Here is a 22,926-nt window from a genome sequence, read left to right on the forward strand (position 1 = left end):
ACCATTACAGCTTCCACCGTCCAACCTCATATTGAAGAACGAGACAGAAAATCGTCGAGTCTTGATACCAACAAAAAACCTAAAATGAAAATGAATAGCTGAAATGTAATGAATGAAACTATTTAAATAATTGTCACTATGATATGAACAAAACATTGCATCGTTATACAGTATAATTATTCAACAACCTGAAAACATTTTCAGATATAGGCCTACCATGAAAAAGCAGCAAATACAAAATTTCATTATGTCTGTTTATTGTAATAATTATTAATATTATAAATAAATTGTACCCCTCAGTTGTCAATAATTTTACTATAAATAAATATTTAACTATAGAATAGGTAGGCCTATACCTGTATCAGGCTGCGATTTGCTTAATTATCTTTTTAAAACTTCCCAATGCATCTTCAATATAGAGTAGGATTGTAACGATACTTTAATAATACTAAATTGTAACTAAAGTATTTAAATTATTAACAGAACATGTTACTAGGCCTAGGCCGATATAATACGACAACGATCCACCAGGTCGTGCATATACTCACCTACAACAACCACAATCAACACACCATGGACCACACACGACGGAACTAGTGCCGCGAGACGTAAAAATATATGACATGAGGACCTTTTTTAAAATGTTCGCTATAGGAAGCTTAAATAGGGTTTCAAGCCAATTTTAACGTAAAACAGACTATTGATACTTACTCTATCCATATACGTCGGTTTTTTGGTAATTCACTGTATGGGATGCAAATCCCACTAATGGAAAATTTGTAAACAAACACCTGTTAGAAAACTTCAGTTTTGACGGACGCACACGAACTTTGGAAAGAAATTGTCGCTGACAACAAATCCAACAAATTATTCAGAAAATTAGGTGACCTGCGACATCTTAAACATATAAGGAACTGATCTTACCATATATGGTTAATTTTTCGCCTACTAATGTTTATTAAACAGCTATTAAATGACGTATACTTTATGCTAATGTTTTCGCGCGAAACGTTGATGCTTCTGTGCCGAGAGAGGGCTTCTAAAATTTATGACGTCATGCGAAGTCGAAAATTCAGCGATAACGGTCATATTTCCCAACGCGGCTCTCCGACTGAATGTATGCTAAAGTTTGGTCCCAAGGACGCAAGGACTTTGACCAATCACGACGCGATGGATCATCCGAACTGTCGCTTGCCATTGGTCAATTTGGTTGCGTTGCGCTATCGTCTTTGGGATGCAGACTCAATACAATTTGACTAATCAAAAGCGATGGTTTACTCGAACTGTCACTTGTCATTATTCTCATTTGCGTTGCGCTTGCGTAGCGTTTGCGTTCGAGTGGGAATCAAGCTTTACTAGTCCGGTAGATCATTTAATCTCATTTCAAAATAAATGGAAAAGCTCGGTTTAATGATGACATAAAGTCACTTGTTTGACAAGTCACCGGAAATGATTATTTTCCAGTATTTCCTCTACTTAGTTCCGTATCCCTCTGCGCATGTGTAGATGTTTTTCGTCCTGAGAGAGAACTACTTAAACCAATTCTACGGGGAAAGGGACTGCACATTTTTTACCTGGTTTCCGAGGATATACCATGCTTTTTGAACAGCAAAGTTTCAGCAGTTTGTGGCCTCAGTCAGGTTGGTAACTTTATTGTTTTAATCTTAGCACTGTATAGGCCTATGATCATTATTTTAAATATTTTTTTCGTTTGATGGGTTTTTTTTTTCAATATTGAATGTCAATAATTGCCTGCTTTAAGAAATCTTACTTTATTTAAAAAATAATAACTTCAGCAAAAGATGGAGATTTGATTTTTTTTAATGTTTATTATTATAATTATATAATAGTACTATGATTTTTGTTAATAATTTTAATTATAACAAACACATTATTATGATTATAATTCTACTGTAGGCCTAATATTGTAATATTATTACAATCTATTTGTAAAGTAGTTCCTTCATTCTCCTCTTTCAACATTTGAAAACAATAATACTACATGTTATTGTAATGGTTGCAAAAGTATAATATAGGCCTATAACAATATAATATAAACAAATAATATACTGCTGCGTCACGACTCCGACAAAAACAGACAGGATCTTTGTTACAAATATCACCTTTTCCTTAAGCCGTGTTAAAAAAATATTACTAATAAATAAATTAATAAAAACATGTGTCGTAATTATTATTATAAAGTATCGGTATACTTTATATTGTCAATGTTGTTTAACAGAATGTGTGATTTATACAATATGTGATGACGATGAACACAATTTTTAGTGACGTCACATGTAGCCAACGCGTTACGTTGCAACATAGTAGTGTGCAATAATTATATGACTCATATGAAAGTGTAATTTAATGACGAGTTGATAAACGATTATTAACCTACACATGGTACTTATTTCTTTCCTGTTTGTTTGGTATATTAAAGTTTACTTTTAAAGAATGACACTGATGGGAAAATTTAATCGCAAATCGTGTTGCCTTCAGCAAGCGGAAATAATTCCTTACTCGTTTCAAAAGCTCTTACGGAAACTGTTAGTTCCAAAAGTTCGCCAAGTAGAATGAACACTAAATTCTTTGTGGTTTCAAAAGTAATAACAAACCACTTCATTATTCAATTGTGGCCTCGCTATGAGAACGAGTTTGTGTTTTATATATAGATTGGCATTGTTTGTTCGAAACTCTGGTCTGGACAGGATTTGCTAACCATTATCCTGTTCAGACTTGCACGTTTAAAACGTACGATCATGTTTGTTGAAGATTTATTGTTTAAGACACTTTATTATGTTTCACACTACGGCCAACATCCCACCCATGGACATCTTCTTGCTTCTTGAAGGTTTCTCATAGGATTCTACTGTATTGGATAATAAAAAGTTCTTTAAAGACCACTGCACAATGACGTTAATTCTGTCTACACTATCAAACTTTATGTGACAACAAAATGTTAAAATATGCACATATATGGACATAATGACATCATATCACTACCATATTTAAGGATATCACTACCATATTTGGACACATCACACTTTTTTGTCAAACTAGTTTGATAGTGTAGACAGAGCTTTAGATCGTACGTGGTTTTTGTTATTTAACCAATGCTGTGTGGTAACGGTGATAAGGGATCCGTGTGTATAGGATATAACCTGTAGTTAACCCTTGGTCTATTTCTTGGTTGTAATACAATTGATCATTTGTAATCTTTATTTTGAACAAATGCAATTGAAATGTACTTATGTCAATTTCAAATTCAACAAACATTTATCAAATGCCATACAAGTAATACAGAGCATAAAATGAGGACCAATCTAGAGGTAAACTTGTCTCAGTTTACCCTTTAAAATGGTTAAAAAAAATAATAAGAACACGTGATAATAATGAAGCATCAGTAATATTATATAATAAGAATGAACTGTTTAATATTTAAGTAAAAGATACTTCTATAATTCTTTCTTAAATTGAACAAAATGTTTTATTTCTTATATATTAATAGAATGGCTTTTGGTGGTTTAAAAACAAACTTATGTATTGTGGCATATTGTATTTTTCAGATAATATAGATATGTATTCAACTTTTGACAGTCAGTCGGCCCTTCAAGGTGATAATCCAATGTTCTCTGACAGCTCTCAGGCCCAATACGAGGACGGAACAAACCACTTGGATGAGGCTAAACACTTAGAAGATATCCGACTAGGTATCTTGCAAAAGCGAATACAAATGGGCCTAGGTCACATCAACCTACAGACATTGTGGAGACTGAGTGGTCCACATAAGGTAGATACTTCATTGAAATTATCAAACCTCTTCTATGCAAATGATTGGCTAAAACAAACATAGGCATATCTGTCAAGTATTGGTAAATTCATATATTTTCTATTCTTTTAGCGAAACTTGTGTAAATTATTTGTAAATAGTAAATTTGATCCGATTTTTGAAAATTCTAAAATAGATCGAAACGTTGAATTCTCAATAATATCTTTTCTGTCTCTTAATTAATTAGTTTGGAGTTGGTCTATTTTATCTAAAACTATATTAAGTTCATCTTCGCATATATAGAAATAGATGGTCTTCTAGTATTTTGTTCTATAATAAGATCGAATAGTTTATTAGATCATCTATATTTGTGTATTTCCTTTACAATAGCACAATGAAAATAAACATAACTTTAATTTACAATTTATTGAATACTCTTTCTTTTTCAATAAAATTTAGCTAAGTCCCGAGGAAGAGCAGAAGCGTAATCAGAGGCGGGAACGTAATCGTCAGGCTGCAGCGAGATGTAGAGAAAGAAGACGTCAGCGAGCATACGTATTGGTTCAGGTAAACACTCTATAACTTAAATAAACAAGAGTATGCCTACGTCTGTACCCATAGGATTCAATTAGGGGGCCTACCATGACATTTGACCTTGATTACCTAACGAACGCAAACTCGTTCTTTCGTATACCGAGCTGCACCCACCCACCAAGTTTTAAGCCCTTGCGACACCTATAGTTTCTGAATAAAGCCGGACAGACGAACAGATATTTAAGTACCGTATAACACGCCCTCAGTATACAAACACAATAAAGTATTATTACTACTTGACTACAGAGGTTGCACTCTAATTTATTTGTAACTTCTATTACTTCAATGTATCTATACAATGAAATATTATGGACCGTTTTAATGCCAACAATTCAGTAAAATCAAGCATTTTTATTTTTTAGGAAGCCGAAGAACTTGAAAATAGTAATGATGACCTGAAGAAAGAAATACAGGCTTTAGAGCAACAACGACAGGAGTTAGCCAAAGTTTTAAATGAACACCAACCGAATTGCGCCATTCAAGAACCAGCAAAAGGAATAAGTCTGCTAGAATCTACTGAATGTCTTGCACAGTCTGTAGCACAATGTCCAATGGAAAGTGAACTGAGATCTTCATGTATAGTGAAGACAGCTTCTCTTTGGCCAACATCTTCAATGTAACGCCGTTAATTTTGAATTATATTATTTAAAGTTTTGATGTATTCAGAAATAACTCAAAGTTACACACGGATGTCTACAGGATTAAACGAATTCAGGATTTTTTCAGATTCAACATTTGTTCAGATTCAGACTTTCGTAAATTCATGATTTTTATGGAGCCATAACCGACTGTTCATCACTTGTATTCGTTAACGTTTTCTAAAAGATGTTGCTTTAAAGACGTTTTACTACGGAATATGGGCCGATGAGAAGCATTGGTCCGAATTCCTTACTAACACATCCAGTACTATTTACAGAGTCACCCACCTTTATATAATTCTCTCGATGTAAATATTGATCGGTATGCCTAACAGCCGTTTCATTATATACACAATGTGCAATACATATACACGGCAGGTCCGCGTAAAACAAAAGCAATTTTATAATTGAATAACATTTGGATGGAATGTGCACTCCATAACCGTAACCTTAATCTCATTTAAAGATTACGGTGCAATGGCATTATGTCCTTACCATGCAAAATGAAATATAATACAGGTACTAATTGCTTCGTATGTTTATTGTTTATTTATTCACGATAACATCCATAATTTAAGTTATCGCCCTGATAATTAGGTATATACCACCAACATACCATGTCTATTTATTTATTTTCAAGAAGAACGATTGACGTCAAAAAAGCTTATTAAAATCTCGTCTTCTTTATATCTCTAATATGGGCCGAAATATAAAATAGTGACTGCCGTATTTCGTTCCGTTTCTAACCACTTGCTATTTCTTATATTGATTATAAGATCAGCATTTTTTTATTATTATAATTGTTATAGCATTAGTATCAATTCCAATTCAATTCAATATCAAACACCATCGTCCATCAACACTATTATTATTATTACCATAATCATCTTCAATAACATCATTATTATTATATTTAGTAATTACTAATAGTAAAATAGTTGCAATTATGTTACCTATAGTTTATGTATGTTTTGTGTATGATATTTTATTTTACCTTTGTAAGGCTGGTCCTTATTGTCGCGATAGATTGCATTTTAATAATGTATTATTATTAAGAATATTAATTTGTACATTAATCATTTTACGAATATTTTATATGTAATAAATATTATATTGCCTCACTGGTTGAGGATTTTATACTGTATATTATGATATTAATACTATTTTATAAAATAAATCATGTAGATGTGTGTTTGAATTACTGTGATAAAACAATACTGCCCTCAAAAGTCATATCTTTCTTAGAATCGTATCATTCTGTGTGCGCATGTGTATCAAAGTCAACTGCCCTTTTACTCCTGTTTTAAATCAATAGTTTTGCGTCACCAGTTAGGGTTTTTTTTCACGATACAAACAACTTAAATTGAATTGCAGTATCTATTGTTATATAGACAGATGATCTACTACAGGCCCAGTAATATGGTAGAATCGTATATGGTTTAAACGTGCATTTCAGACCACTCCAAGCGCAATCAATACAACTATTACAACACGTTGAATCAGTGAAGTGCTTGTATTACAACATTTATGGTGAACAAATATCATTACGATACGATAGTCAGTTTTACAAATAGGTACAAATAAAATTTGGTTGGTTGATTTACATTTGATTTACATACAATCCCTATACAAATATATAATGAAAACAAAAAAGCGTTTAACCAATGAATTAAAGATCTAACGAATTTGCTATTGAATACGTGAATAGAATTATAAACAAATGATCGTCGGCAACGTTTATTGTTACTCAGTAACAGATGTTGTAATACCTGAAATGTATATTTTTAATACGGGGAATCACCGCATATTTTATCACGCTTACATTTTATTTCATATTTATTTCCTGGAGCAATAGAATTAACAACGTAAACCACAATCTATTCATAACGTCAATATGTGACAGAAAGCTTCACTTGACATAGTATGCAAATGAAATTAGCATATATGAGCAAGTGGATTAGTCCACAAACTAACAGTTGATGCTCTACTCTTTTACATTATTTCATTGACAAAACAATTACAGGTACTTTATAGACCTACATCAGATTCCCTTCACCGTATCATGACGTCAATGTAAAAGTGTTTCAGAAATCGTAACCTGACATAGTATGCAAATTAAAATTAACATAGTATGCCTAGGTGGGAGTTCCAAATTGTTTACGTTTGAATGGTTACATAACGAACAAGTATTGTACCGAGTGTGTGACTTGAGAGACGGTTGTTTTTAGGAGTAGCTGGCCTATTTTGAGGAATACGAACGTCGAGGATTTATTGTGTTTATGGGATACGCTCGTTGATTTATTGTTTGAAACGTTTCGAGACAAATATGAAAAAAGTTGAATTTAGAAAGTAAAGCAAAGTTCCTGTAATTAACAAACAAACGACGAAAGATAATTGCCGAAACTGACATGCTTGAATGAACATTGAAAGAGAGTGCACGAGAGTTGCAAAGGTTGGCAATAATACGTTAACAAAACAATTATTTGTATTTTTATTCGATGTGGTTTTTTGCCGAACGTGAAAGATAACACGTCATATCTTGGAATTCGTGTGGATTATGATGTAATGTAAATACGTACATGTTTGTATATCTAAATAAATAAGTCAAGTACTCATCCGGCGATCACGTCTAGATGTTTTATCCAAAACAAGACTGACACAACTACGGACTTAAATCGTCAACGTCTCGGTAAGTTTCATTTAATTACGGTTATACATGTTAAAATTAATTCACTTAAAAATAATAGACATTTTCTGTCAATCACACATAAAAGAACCTATACAAACCCTATAATTGCCCATAATTATGTTACCAAAGTAACATAATTCCGATACTTTATGTATTATAGAGTGTCGATAACATGTAATCCTTGTGGATACAGAATGGGTATTGTTTTTATGTTAGTACTCCGCGCACACGCACGGAACACATTATTCTCTTCGTCAAATTGTCTTTGACCATTTAGCTATGAAATTAATAATATTAATAAAGTCCGATAAACAAATACAGTGAACATGAGGAAGGTAATTTTCTATAAACTATAATATTCATTACGCTCAGTCAGTCAGCACTCAGTACTTAGGTAATTATAAAGTTGTTTGCCGTTATTGTTATAATGTTTGGTTACAATCGGGGATGTGTTTGTATCCGGATTCGAAACTCATGTAGGAAATTTCCATAAAGCAGTCTGTCTACACTATCAAACTTTATGTGACAAAAAATGTGATGTGCCCATAATATGGATACGATGACACCATCACTACCATTTTGGACATACTACTATATTTGGGCACATCACACTTTTTTGTCAAACTAGTTTGACAAAAGCTTTAGATTAAAAATAATATATACATCCTTGTTATTAATTTGCAAAATGCAAGGAGGCATATCTTTCATTTTGATAATAATATAGCATTTACCTTACTGTAAAAAGTTAACATTTTGAACATTTGTTTTTGTAGAATCATGGCCTTAGTACCACTTCTTACCGCAGGCAGGAATACGGATCCCCATATCCAATTCAATTCCGACTGTTTTGACAACTCTGATACAAATAATAAGGTACTGTAATACCATCTATCATTATTGCAACGTATTGGTAATTTTTTTTATTTTGACGCTGTACTGAGCATCCATCATCAACTATAAGACCTACTCAAAACTAAAGTCTCTGAAACTCGGAATTTCTGTAAATGTGCGGTCATATTCTTTTATTTTGCTAATAGTTTTTTTTTTTTTTTTTCTCTTTTGTGAGGTTCACTCACCTTTATTTCATTTCAAAACATAATTTTGATAAATAAACAATTTTTTTTTTTATGTTTGCGTATTATCTTTTTAAATATATAAAATATTTTCATTTATAAATATAAAGTTTCCCCTTACATCTTTAAAAATAAAAGAAGTCTGTAAGCAATCATTTATACATTTACATTACATATAAACAGAAACAATATCAATACATATATGGAATCAAAAGCAACTAGTTTCTTGTATAGTATAGCATTTTCCGTGCTTCTTGTTTACTCTCCTTTTTAGTGTTTTTCCTTTTTTTTTTCTCTTTCTGTTTTATTTATACTATTTACATATTTTGCTAATAGTTTATCATAGGTCATAACATATAATATAAATCAATAAAACTATATAATTGTAATATAAAGTTCACTTTGAGTTCACTTTATGTATTCTAGTAGCATCGTTAAATTTATGTTAAAGTTTTTTTTTTCTTTTTCCCAACTTTATTATATTCTGCATTGTGCAATTATGTTTGTATCTTTTTGTAAATACACACAATTATCACGAGGATTGTTATTGTAAAACAGACAAATATTGTTGAAATTTGATACTGAGGACCGATAGATGTTTCTATTATGAGTATAACAATGCACGATTTATCCATATTATGCATTCGGTAAGCCGTTACAAACGGATTCACACACTTATATAAGCTTTAGCCTGGAGAAACCTCTAATCCACAACAAAAATCAAATTAAATTTTGTAGTTCTTTTTATTTCGTGTAAATCTGAATGAAAAAATTAAAATTCTGTATTATTATATTAATGTGCTTTTTGATATAAACGAAATATTAAGGACGGCCTCGAATAAAAAAATATTTATAAATTTAGTTTTTCAATTTACGACGCGGTACTAAAAGAAGGCGAATAAAACGAATTTTTTAAGCATTCATTTCTTTCAATTCTTCATTAAACACCAATAGGCCTACAACCCACATTAAAAGACGACGTTTGTGACCGTTGAAGTAAACATAATGTTACTTAAATTGACAAGGGAGTGCCCCATTCAAGCCAACATAAACTTAGTTTGCATCGAAATACTAACAATTGAAGACGACGCTACACTTTCTTTAATTCGTTTCACAGATCTCAAAAGATGTACATTTGCAACAGCAACTGATTCGACGAGAACGGAACAGGCAAGCGGCAATGCGGTGCCGCGAACGTCAGAGACAACGCACACACGCATTATCACAGGTTAATTTAATACAAATTTCCATAAATAAAACATATCAGTAAACAATAAAGCATGTTTAAAAAATGTTACAACTAAACATGTTTAGCTTAAGAATGTTACAACTCAACATGTTTAAGAATGTTACCACTCAACATGTTAAAGAATGTTACAACTCAACATGATAAAGAATGTTACAACTCCACATGTTAAAGAATTTTACAACTCAACATGTTAAAGAATGTTACAACTCAACATATTTAAGAATGTTACAACTCAACATAAAGAATGTTACAACTCAACATAAAGAATGTTACAAATCAACATGATAAAGAATGTTACAACTCCACATGTTAAAGAATTTTACAACTCAACATGTTAAAGAATGTTACAACTCAACATATTTAAGAATGTTACAACTCAACATAAAGAATGTTACAACTCAACATAAAGAATGTTACAAATCAACATGTTTAAGAATGTTACAACTCAACATGTTAAATAATGTTACAACTCAACATAAAGAATGTTACAACTCAACATAAAGAATGTTACAACTCAACATAAAGAATGTTACAACTCAACATAAAGAATGTTACAACTCAACATAAAGAATGTTACAACTCAACATACAGAATGTTACAACTCAGCATAAAGAATGTTACAACTCAACATAAAGAATGTTACAACTCAACATAAAGAATGTTACAACTCAACATAAATAATGTTACAACTCAACATAAAGAATGTTACAACTCAACATGTTTAAGAATGTTACAACTCCACTTGTTTAAGAATGTTACAACTCAACATGTTTAAGAATGTTACAACTCAACATAAAGAATGTTACAACTCAACATAAAGAATGTTACAACTCAACATAAAGAATGTTACAACTCAACATAAAGAATGTTACAACTCAACATAAAGAATGTTACAACTCAACATGTTTAAGAATGTTACAACTCAACATAAAGAATGTTACAACTCAACATAAAGAATGTTACAACTCAACATAAAGAATGTTACAACTCAACATACAGAATGTTACAACTCAGCATAAAGAATGTTACAACTCAACATAAAGAATGTTACAACTCAACATGTTTAAGAATGTTACAACTCAACATAAATAATGTTACAACTCAACATGTTTAAGAATGTTACAACTCAACATGTTTAAGAATGTTACAACTCAACATGTTTAAGAACGTTACAACTCAACATTTTTAAGAATGTTACAACTCCACATGTTTAAGAATGTTACAACTCCACTTGTTTAAGAATGTTACAACTCAACATGTTTAAGAATGTTACAACTCAACATGTTTAAGAATGTTACAACTCAACATGTTTAAGAATGTAATTACAACTCCACATGTTTAAGAATGTTACAACTCCACTTGTTTAAGAATGTTACAACTCCACATGTTTAAGAATGTTACAACTCAACATGTTTAAGAATGTTACAACTCAACTTGTTAAGAATGTTACAACTCAACATGTTTAAGATTATAAGTACAACTCCACATGTTGAAGAATGTTACAACTCCACATGTTGAAGAATGTTACAACTCAACAGGTTGAAGAATGTTACAACTCCACATGTTGAAGAATGTTACAACTCAACAGGTTGAAGAATGTTACAACTCAACATATTTAAGAATGTTACAACTCAACATGTTTAAGAATGTTACAACTCAACATGTTTAAGAATGTTACAACTCCACATGTTGAAGAATGTTACAACTCAACATAAGAATTTTACAAATCAACATGTTTAAGAATGTTACAACTAAACATTTTCCAATAATTATGTTGCTATATGTACAAACACAGGATCAATTTAATGTATTCGCCAGTAAACATGCAATTAGATGCCAAACACTGACGTACTTTTAATTTACTTTTTAAAGGAAGTACGGAGTCTTGCAGATACAAACTTAAGTTTACAAAGACAAATATCACAGTTACAGTTGGAGGCAGAGGCTCTTAACATTCTACTACATGAACATAATAACAGTAACGAATGTATGATTGGAAAAGGTAGTTAGTAAACTAACTAAAACGTTTCTCAGGGATGTATGATAGCTTAAAAAGAATGTATATAGTTTAATTTATTGTACTTTAAATGAGGATACAGTTTTTTAGATAAAAATAAAGAATAATTATTTGACTTTCGCCACTCTTACCAAAGAATAATTCGAATTTTTTAGAAGATTAGAAAAAAAAAAGGTTTTTTCCCATACGGTTGGGCCAAAAAACTTTTGTCATAGTAAGGATTGATTAGGATTAATTTAGGATTAATAAAATCTAGACTCTATACCAAAGACATTCTCAATAATATTATACTACACTTTTATATATAGGCTACAGGAAGATAAATGTATTCAATTAAAATAATATACGTATTCAAGCTAGCTACTCGTTAATACATTTACGCATGCTCATAAATTTACTGATACCTATAGATAATTACTTACTGACCAACAACACCCATTTCCGTGCCTCCTACGACACTAATACAAATCATGTTTCACAATGTTTAAAAGAACAGATAGCAGGATATGTCTGTATTTTCACCCTTAATTTGCCCGTCTGGTCAAATCGTAAACAAATTGTCAGTTACTATATCTTGTTAAGTTTGCAATTATGTTCATTTTAGTAATAGCGAAAGGGACAGACAGTGGCGTAACGGCTATGAGCCCTCACTGGCTAAACTCAGGGTCCCGGAGGTAAAATTCATTAGGATGTCGGCGTTGGAGGACCACTTAGCGTCCATACACCAGGGGTCTCAGACCTCTGCGTTACGCCACTGGGGACAGGGCGAGCGTTCATCGAACAACTCAAACGAATGAACGGAACTGCAACTTGGTATACTGGGATTACATGCATGCATGCGTATCTTTTGTACAAATAATTGCCGTTCCAAAACGAAAGTTCGTCGGATGTTATACGAGGATGAAAAGGTCGATGGCCTAATAAGGGAAGAGTAACCCTTTTCCAATAAATGCACCCACATCTAATTCTTTACAGAGGGCGTCAAATACCTTTTCAACCGTTTACATATCTATTTATTGTTTTAACTATTTAATATGTTTTAACTAAATGTAATGTATTTATAAATGTATATTCGATATTGTTTTTTCATATATTAACATTTTAGAAAGAAAAAAGCAATGGTTTAAAGAATTATCAGCTTCAAGAATTTGCAAACTTGAAATATAATAACAATAATGCAGCGTACCAACAAACAATAATTAATTTTTGTATAACCTTCCGCAACATTATGACAAAAAAACGTTTACTGTAAATTTGTAAATATACGATCACTAATAATACCAGCAAATATTGTAAAATTACAGAATTACTACGAACTGAAATTAATCACCGGAACTGACGCTTACGCATGGTCGCCAAACTTTCTGTATTTATATACTCGTCGTCTATATTCGACGATGGTTCTTCGATTAATACGATCCATCCAATAATAAGTTCCCAAGAATTCAAAACCTGTTCTTGAAAAAGTCAAAACCTGTTCTTGAAAAAGTCAGTGAATTCACCAGGACGTTTGTTCAATCATGAGACGAGATAGAAATCCGTTCTGAAGTCCGTATTCTTTGCTGATGAAGATACCCTACCGCTTTTCTTTATGGCAAGAAATCTGCCATTAACCGTTGCGTTCGTTGATTTTGCAATGTTGGTTAGATCCACACGATTTTGTTGAGCATTGCTATCGAATTGTATTAATGATCTGAATGAAACAAAACAGGAATCTAACTTGAAGTATTCCCGCCACAGAATATCAAAATTATGTTCGCAGAGAATGCGTGACCGCGTGTTCTGAAAATAAAAAAGTATACATTTACAAACAAAAACACACAACACAAAAAAGTCGTATGGCTCCACATAATACAATATTGGCATTATACTTTACGCAATATATCTAGAAAGAATCGTCACGGCTCGTGTGTAAAGTGTCATTTTATTCCATCACGTGGTTTCCGAGCCTTTCTTTCCGCACATTTGTGGCTACTGTTTTAAAGCCTGACGTACAATATCACGTTTGACGATTACGGTCGTTCACGTCGCCAAGCCTTCGGATTTGACACACACCGCAGGTGAGTGCGAACTCCGTGGATTTTGTTTGGCGTTAGTGATGTGAAAGGGTTATCATTATCCTACTTACATTTCTAGCAGATATCCTCCCACGTCTTCCTATTGATAAGTAAAGCCCTGTCTTTGTCCCTCTGATTATTAACAAATTCGGCCCAACCGCAAATGTTGTCATTCGTGCTGAAAGTCAATTGGATAATTATTATGTTATCCTTCATCTTTTTCTACTAAGGACGGACGCAAGGACGTAAGCGGAACGCAACCGAGTTGACCAATCACAAGGGATTATTCGAACTGCCTCTTTCCATTGGTCAACTTCATAGTGGGAACCAAGTTTACATAGAAGAAACTTACAGAAGAAAATTATCTTCAAACATCGTGATTTTTGACATTTTGAAAATTGGATCGTCCATGTTTGGAATGGAACTCTCCGTTGAATATCTGAAAAGATTCTCAAGACTGTGTCTCCATATGACAATATTTGTCTGTGATACAGAATATCATTTCTATCATATTTGGTTTCTGTATCATGAACTGTTAAAGAGAAGGGTCTATGGTACAGGATTGCGGTAAAGGAGATACCGCCCCGATAATTTTTTCAGATATTTTCCCATTAAATACACATAGTACTCACTGTATTTATCATTAAAGACATCGGTACCACGAACATCTCCATTGGGTCCAATACGAAGAAATAACCCAGTTCTTGATATAATTCTCTTCACACCTTTCGGGTTCGCATAGGCATTTATACCACTTGAATATTTTGTATGTCTTTGTTGGCCTACTCCGTCATTCATAACACTATCAAATCCCAACTCGTGCTCCAAGCCAAGCGACGCGTTTAAATGCTGAGCTGGTGCCATGGAATAATGCACCCCTGTCAACAGCAAGTATATTTTCAAAAGCATTACCTAGTAAATAAATAGTATAATGTTCTAAATGAAACTGCGACAGTGCGTTAATAGGTTTAAATGAGTATTAGTTTCTCCACACACTTCTTGCAAATACTTTAACTAACATTATATAATACAGACATTACGTAATTTCGTTATATAAATGTGTGTGAAAAATGCGATTTAGTTTCAATTGTAAGAATAGGCAACCAGCCAAAACTACTACTAATATAGAAACAAAGATACATAACATAATGTTACATTTAAACACATATCTAAAATAATGAAATATAACATTGCATTTTCTGACATTATAATGCTATACCCTAATGCAACAAGTGAAGAGAAAAAAGAGTGATCGAGTCAAGTGGCCGAGTGGAAATTTCGAGTCGAGTCTTCGGGCCGCGAGTTGTCGAATTGAATGGTCGAGTTGAGTCTTCGAGTCTAGTCTTCGGGCCGCGAGTTGTCGAATTGAATGGTCGAGTTGAGTCTTCGAGTCGCGTCTTCGGGTCGCGAGTTGTCGAATTGAATGGTCGAGTTGAGTCTTCGAGTCGAGTCTTCAGGCCGCGAGTTGTCGAATTGAATGGTCGAGTAGAGTCTTTGAGTCGCGAGTTGTCGAATGAATGGTCGAGTCTTCGGGCCGCGAGTTGTCGAATTGAATGGTCGAGTTGAGTCTTCGGGACGCGAGTTGTCGAATCGAATGGTCGAGTCGAGTCTTCGGGCCGCGAGTTGTCGAATTGAATGGTCGAGTCGAGTCTTCGAGTCGAGTCTTCGGGCCGCGAGTTGTCGAGTTGGATGGTCGAGTCGAGTCTTCGGGCCGCGAGTTGTCGAATTGAATGGTCGAGTAGAGTCTTCGGGCCACGAGTTATCGAATCGAATGGTCGAGTCGAGTCTTCGGGCCGCGAGTTGTCGAATTAAATGGTCGAGTTGAGTTGTCGACCAGAGTGGTATCACTGGTGTTTTTTATTCAATAAAAGTACATATACAATCTAATTTTTATTTTATTTTGTCGATAAATATCTAGTTAATATTAAAAGATAAATATATCTGAATATTCATGAAACCAATGTTTTAATCTGAAGCATCAGATTCTCTGCAACTTCAGTATCTTATATGTTTCCGTAATACAGAAACACATGTTTACTCGGGAGAATCATCTATCTTACCATTTTTAATCACCTTCTACTATTTCTTCTCAGGGTCAGAACAGCAGTAAGCCTTAATAGTTCTTGTCCCTCTCACAATTAAATCTTGGTCCTGATCATATTATTATCCATTCAAAATACTATTGCTTCCAAAAATTCGTAATATCCTCAGACAACATATATCAAAACACAATAACCTTTATGTATATAATTTACAACAAAGTTCCGCATTGTTAGCTTGACTTGCTAATAATACATAACAAAATCTTATCACACAGAAGTACAGATAGCATATAAAAAACACTACCAGTAACATTTCTAAAATAGCATAACAAGTAATAACATTTTCCGATGTAGTAAAAATCTCAATCAAATTCAGACGGTAAATTAGGCTTGCTTTCTGTAATTTATTCTGTAACGAATGTAAGCGTAAAGTTGTTGATTAATCTTAAAACGATCCTAAATCTTTCATTCAAATCTTCTGGATTTTCTGCACATGCTCTATAGGTGGCGATATACATCCGGTTTTGGTTTTAAAGCTCATGTACAGGCATGAATTTTAAATATAATATCTGGTTAATTGTACATAAATCAAATATTTGTAGCAGAAATCAAGACGAAAAAATTGAATTTCCCTTAATATGGTCAAATACAAAATTTGGCAAAATTCTGCTATAAAAACCAGGAAGACTTTTTTTCAGTGGTTAGGTAGTTTAATCTAATGTAATGACATGTCTGGTGACTCCCTAGAAGGTGAAAAATGATGGTGTATATACGGTGGATAATTTGTACTGTAGCATGAAAAAAAAATGCCTCTCTATTTACAACATTTGTGTACAAAAGAATAGAGATTTTACTGTGTAATTTGAATTGAACCATCCCCCTCCCAACCCCCAACCCCCCCCCCCCCCCCCCCACCACCACTGAAAAGAAAGTGCTTATTTTCAACAAGCTTGTGTAACACAAATAAAATCTCAACATTTATGAAACATAGAGGATGATAATTATTGATGATCAATAGATGATGACAATAGAAATGTTTTGCCCACAAAAGGGAACTAAACCCCTATGACAAGAACCTGTGAATCCTCTTACCAAGTAGCACATAAAGATAAAATATAGCATTTTAATAAATGTATCAGAAAATAGAGTAGAAATTTATTTTAAGTTTAAACAAAAATGTTGGAAAATTATCATTAAAGATGAGTCCTTTACTTCGTCTTGGATTTCTTCCAACCAACAATCGCGGGAAAGTATGAATTACTGATCGATGCAGGCAGTTAGTCCGTGCATTCAAGTGTCTAAAACTTAAGGTTTCTAGACGACGTGTATTGACGCAAACATTTTTACGGATACTTTCACAGTCTATGTAATGGTACCCCATTAGCATTTTACAGACAAATTATACAGAAAGGTAAGCCCTACGGCTGGATAGCCGAGGCCAATTCAGTTGTCCTAGTCCATAATCCATATAACCCCGTCTCTGTTTCAATGCTAGCCTAGTGGCTCTACGTTGAACAGATTCAATCTTATCAATCAACTTAAAAGTTTGAGGAAGCCATGCAGGGATTCCATACTCAATATATAGCTGCAGACGAGGTGCCTCCAGAAATACTCGCAATATAAACAAGCATCCTATAAGAAAGAGAACAGTAGTAGCCTAGAAAACGATGGATGAAGTCAAAATGAGTGGAGTTGTGGCTTGGTGGTTATGATGCTTGGCTACCACTCTAAGGGTCCTGGGTTCAAGTCCCGTCACATGTCAGGATTTTTTCTAAGGACCAAATTACTCCACTCCCAAAGACTTGTAATAAGACTTTGTTTATGTAGAGCATCTTGTGTATATGTTTGTCTTGTGAACCTCTGAGGGTCACTAATGATCAGCAATAGCTGGATGGATCACCCTCATTAAATATGGTTAAAAAAAAAAAAAAAAAAAAAATATGTTACAGACTTTATCATTCAATTTCCACAGCTGGTAGGCTAATCCGCTTGTGCTTGTTTGTTGTGAGAGATGCTACTGTGTGTAGGCCCCTATAGCAAGATCGGAAAATACACCAGAATACATTTTGTATCTGTTATAAAATATCTTATTTATAAATATCATGCCTTATATGTTAACGTGTTATTTAATAGCATTAATTATCAAAACGGAAATAACTATAACACACTACCAGTACAATAAGAGTTATGAAGAGATATTAAATTTAATAATGTCATGATCGTCTAAACATCATCAATAATTTGTATTACAGTGAAATACAGAATTTAAAATATAACCTTCAGGCCCGTGTTTATTTATTATTATCTAAAAATATATTATCTCATGTACTTATTTACTCATTACTTACAATATACTTACATCATTTATTTATGATATGATGTTATACTAAAACAATTTCTTTAAAAAAATAAATTGCCATATTGCAAAGCTATTAACTTGATTTTTAAAAAGTGTGATATGCCCAAAAAAATGTGTTCACCCAAAAAAAATGTAATTTAAAGCAACAAATTGGTTGTCATTATTTTTATAAGTGAAAACATTATTTTCCCCGTTTTTTCAAGAAAGTGATTAACTTTATTAAACCTACAAAATAATCTATTCAAAATCTGATTTTATTAATCTTTATTTTTTATGTTTTTGGTCACAATACATCTTTAATTTTTTACAGTTTATTCGTATCCATCCAAGTTGGATTACTATTTGAATTATAGTATATTATAGAGCACTCTATCGCCTATTATCATAAAGCCGTCCTCTATAACGCAAAGCTAGGTAAATTACTAACTTAAGTTTCTGGCTCAAAAGTTGTGACTTTTCTTTCGTATTCAAAAATATCTAGTAATTATATCAGAATAAAAATCACAGCGTTGACTTTAGGTGTAGTGTATCAAAAAATTAGCGCCCTCTATTAATATTAATATAGAGCCCTCTATCGCCTATTATAGCCACCGTGTTAACTTAAGTTCCTAGTTAAAATAATACTTTAAATACTTTAATTCACTTTACTCACTTTAATATATAGCTTATATTTTTGGAATTATTTGACTTTCTTTTAAAATTACGATAGGCCTATCAGGAAAAAATTGTTTTTGAAGTCTGTATCGGTTTCTGAGGAAGTCACCCGGCCACTCTTATTAATGGTAAGGTACCGACCCTGTTTCACGATACCGGGTGTATCCAAGTTTTTCTTATAAAACAGCCTGAGTGATTGAAATGATACAAAACATCCGGGATACTGGTATTTTTCTCTCCAAAGAATATCGAAGTTTTGTTGAGATAGGATACTTGATTGTGTATTCTGAAAAGGAAGGAAAATTATGGTTACATTTCTTTTTCTTTCGGAGAACATAAATTAATTGTGCAATAAGTATAATCTTATTGTAAGTATAATCTTATTGTAAGTATGAAAGCAATCAAAGAAAAGGGAGAAATTAACATTACCAACAAGCTACTAGATTTTTATTTATTTATTTTTATTTCATACGCATTAACAGCGAGCAACGCGCCAATTACAGGATGGATAAACTCTTTTATAATTTATCATGAGTATAATCTAAATTGTCAAGATTGAACCAGCAAACTGATTCAAATGGTCTAGATTGCCCTGGAACGCCCGACCGCAGCCCATTGTTGCTCGGTTCGCTCGGGTGAACCCCCCTTGATTTCATCCCTGGCTTCGCTCCTGCTGCGCGCCTGGGATTGGAAGGCAAGCACGTTAACCACCAAGCTACTCAGCTCCACAGTCTGAGCACTTAATTTATCTACTTATTCTTACATTTCTCGCCGTTATCTTGCCGCTTCTATTGATTGATAAGTAAAGGCCTGAATTCGTGCCACGAATGACGATCAAACTAGGACCGACAGCAAATGTCGTCACGTGTACTAAAAAGAAATGTTTTAAAAAGTTAAATTTCATTCAAAAGTTCATTTCGAGATTTTTTTTTATATTGTCTAAATCGTGCAAATCCCACATTAATGTTTCTCAAGGTTACATTAATCTATCAACGATGGAATTGGGCAAATGTGGTCCATGTAACAATTCATTTCCGCCTTTTGACACGTGTTATGATTGATGCCCATTAACACATGTTTTTAACACTTTATGTAAGATTTTGAACAGATATATTAAATTAACCCTTCAATTAACTACAATTTACTCAATAAATGATGGATACACTATACAGGAAAAGATAATAAAAGATGATGAATGAAGACCAATAGAGAGGGGTTTAAATATACGGAATAAGTATTATTGTGATATGAGTTAGGCCTATATAAAGCTTAGTTCCCACTAGAACGCAACACAGCGACGCAAAGTGCTGTATTGCGTAATCACAAGTGGGAACCGACGACGCAACAGTGCTGCAAACATCGCAGGTTTGATTTCACGCAGGGCAAATACAATTATTGGAAGCGCATTTTCTTACGTTGCGTTGCGTTGCGTTAACTACGCTAATGGTAAATCCTAAAAGAACTAACCGTATTTATCTTTACAATTACTTGTTCCACGAACACTCCCATCTGGGTTGATACGAAGAAACATTCCCGTCCTTGATGCGATTTTCTTGACACTAATGCGTTGGTTCTCGGTGCTATCTCGATGGTGAACGTTTGACGCATTCGATGATTTTCTTTTAAGTTTTATATAACTGCCGTCATTGTACTGAATTTTAAATAATTCGTAAGTTTTACTGTTGTTATGTGTTACTTTGCTTCTCTTCTCCACAGCTTCGTCCAACACCGACGGTGGCGTCGTCGATAGGCATATCTGAAGAACCGCCCAGACTAAACATATTTTCAACAGAATCATTTTCTAAAGAATGAAAATAAGATGGGAATAATTATTTCCATGCATCTGTCTACACTATTAAACTTTACAAAAATATATATGGACATGATGATGTCATATCACTACCATATTTGGGCATATCATTACCATATTTGGGTACATCACACGAGTAGTGTGTTCGACGTTACCAATCATTCATTGGCATAAGCGGCAAATATTATCAATATATTTCACGACCCAGTGTTAGTAAAATTGCCAAATTGAATGATGGTCCCTATCTCGTCGATCCCTACTATTTCCTTTAAAAACAAATAAATAAATTAATTGATTTATTAATTAATTAAATAAATACAAAGTGAACATCTCTGATCGAAATATCTTATGTACGTACCTATACAATTGTGTAATTTGAGCGTCTTCCCATAACGTGCCGTTACAACAAACCATTATTTCTGATATTATGGAGAAATATTATATAGCGTTTCATTATGAAACGAATCAAATCAGTCCAACCCTCGCGAAATTACGTGACGTCCTCCGAGACCATCATCTTTACAAAATAAAACACCGTTCAGACACACTGCAGACGGAAATATCAGGTTTCTCTTTACTAATACACACGTTCCCATGAACTTTAGGATGAACTGTTGGACTTGTTTTATCGGAAATTGCTTACGAATATGCTTATTAATTTTCACCAAAGAATATTATTTGACACAAATCACAGGAGATTAATATCGAGTTTTAACGCCACAGTCTCGTTGACCTCTGACACAGACATATTGCTAAATACTCTTATCACTAAAGCTATGTCACTACACTATCAAATTAGTGGGATTATCAACTTTTGGGATATCTCTGTTCAGAGTATCACTTTCTAGTGATGGGAGATGATGCTTCAACACGACATCATATTATTAAAATCCTCAACTCAATATGAATAATGTAGTGTTTAAAGCTCTGTCTACACTATCAAACTAGTTTGACAAAAAAGTGTGATGTACCAAATATGGTAGTGATATGCCCAAATATGGTATTGAGGCGCCTGGTAGTGATATGACATAATAATCGGACAAAGTCAATTAGATTGTATTTGCACATTACGTAAATATATATATATATATATAATTAATGTTCTGTGCCTGATGTGTTTATATATTATAAATAAACATTTCGTTTAGAAATGCACCCGAATCTCGATACTCTAATTAGATTTCTCTAGTTTCATGGAATATTTGGAAATACAGATCACATGTGTTTCACATACCTAATGTAATAGACAATAATCTGATCCTTAACATAACTTTACTTGATACAGGCACCGCATGTGACACACATGAGACGCTGTATTGCCAAAATATTTCGTGATAATCGGGTAAGTTAGAAATTATTATTATTCAATAATCTACAATTGAAAAGGGACGCAATTAAACAATTTCAAATAGAATTTTGTTTGACCTAAATAAAAGACAAATATCTCGTTTTTCATTGCCCGTTCTATAAGAAAATATAAGAGAACAATAATGTATAAACACAATCATAATAGACATAGATGATAAAAATATTTGCCAATGCTTACCAACAAATGTAGGCCTATTTGCATCCATTTAGAAAACTTAGTTATTTAGGAAAAAGACATTTTTATTGAATAAAATGTCCTGACATTGAATGTATCGAATATTGTTACATACATGAGGCCCCATTGAAATTCGTCGGACCACTCATTGTCATTCCATCAGCTAACCTTTACTTTAAATATTAGATAATAAGTATATATAATGTATACAATGCCGCGTAATATGGTTCCCGCCGCCTAAATCAGTCAAAAGAAAAAACCCGAGAAATTCAGTAGCTATACAAAAACGCCTAAATGCCAATAGATAATAACATAATATTTATAATTAGCCTAATTTGTCCTGTTTTAAAGTTAAGAATTAAATAATAAATAAAGTTTAGAATAATAAATGTGTAAATTTGATTGACTCAATTTGATTGTTTTATGGAAGAT

General features: G+C 33.0%; 3 protein-coding genes across 3 annotated transcripts; 2 read left to right on the forward strand and 1 right to left on the reverse strand.

The window, feature by feature from the left end:
* Positions 1-1,531: 1,531 nt before the first annotated feature.
* Positions 1,532-6,352, forward strand: LOC144851748 (uncharacterized). Its single transcript, XM_078709344.1, has 4 exons — positions 1,532-1,640; positions 3,567-3,790; positions 4,229-4,336; positions 4,726-6,352. The coding sequence occupies exons 1-4, from the start codon at positions 1,595-1,597 to the stop codon at positions 4,981-4,983; spliced, it is 636 nt and encodes a 211-aa protein (XP_078565470.1). The 5' UTR covers positions 1,532-1,594; the 3' UTR covers positions 4,984-6,352.
* An 822-nt stretch (positions 6,353-7,174) lies between these two features.
* LOC144852128 (uncharacterized) lies at positions 7,175-13,098 on the forward strand. Its single transcript, XM_078709847.1, has 4 exons — positions 7,175-7,690; positions 8,464-8,563; positions 9,881-9,991; positions 11,885-13,098. Exons 2-4 carry the CDS (start codon positions 8,468-8,470, stop codon positions 12,020-12,022), a joined length of 345 nt encoding a protein of 114 aa, XP_078565973.1. The 5' UTR covers positions 7,175-7,690; positions 8,464-8,467; the 3' UTR covers positions 12,023-13,098.
* Positions 13,099-13,547: 449 nt separating this feature from the next.
* On the reverse strand, positions 13,548-20,939 carry LOC144852974 (uncharacterized). Its single transcript, XM_078711028.1, has 5 exons — positions 20,609-20,939; positions 19,905-20,011; positions 14,719-14,998; positions 14,158-14,264; positions 13,548-13,811 (listed from the first exon to the last, which is right to left on the reverse strand). The coding sequence occupies exons 1-5, from the start codon at positions 20,937-20,939 to the stop codon at positions 13,548-13,550; spliced, it is 1,089 nt and encodes a 362-aa protein (XP_078567154.1).
* Between the last annotated feature and the right edge of the window lie 1,987 nt (positions 20,940-22,926).

The sequence above is a fragment of the Antedon bifida genome, chromosome 9 (assembly GCF_963402885.1).
Source record: "Antedon bifida chromosome 9, ecAntBifi1.1, whole genome shotgun sequence".
NCBI lineage: Eukaryota > Metazoa > Echinodermata > Crinoidea > Comatulida > Antedonidae > Antedon > Antedon bifida.

Coding starts and splice junctions, on each gene's coding strand:
- LOC144851748 (XM_078709344.1), top strand. CDS start 1,595: ATGCTTTTTGAACAGCAAAGTTTCAGCAGTTTGTGGCCTCAGTCAG. Junction 1,641..3,566: donor CAGTTTGTGGCCTCAGTCAG/GTTGGTAACTTT, acceptor TGTATTTTTCAG/ATAATATAGATATGTATTCA. Junction 3,791..4,228: donor GACTGAGTGGTCCACATAAG/GTAGATACTTCA, acceptor AATAAAATTTAG/CTAAGTCCCGAGGAAGAGCA.
- LOC144852128 (XM_078709847.1), top strand. CDS start 8,468: ATGGCCTTAGTACCACTTCTTACCGCAGGCAGGAATACGGATCCCCAT. Junction 8,564..9,880: donor ACTCTGATACAAATAATAAG/GTACTGTAATAC, acceptor TTCGTTTCACAG/ATCTCAAAAGATGTACATTT. Junction 9,992..11,884: donor GCACACACGCATTATCACAG/GTTAATTTAATA, acceptor TACTTTTTAAAG/GAAGTACGGAGTCTTGCAGA.
- LOC144852974 (XM_078711028.1), bottom strand. CDS start 20,939: ATGATTCTGTTGAAAATATGTTTAGTCTGGGCGGTTCTTCAGATATGC. Junction 20,012..20,608: donor TAATTGTAAAGATAAATACG/GTTAGTTCTTTT, acceptor ATTTCTTTTTAG/TACACGTGACGACATTTGCT. Junction 14,999..19,904: donor GCAAGATAACGGCGAGAAAT/GTAAGAATAAGT, acceptor TTTATTTACTAG/GTAATGCTTTTGAAAATATA.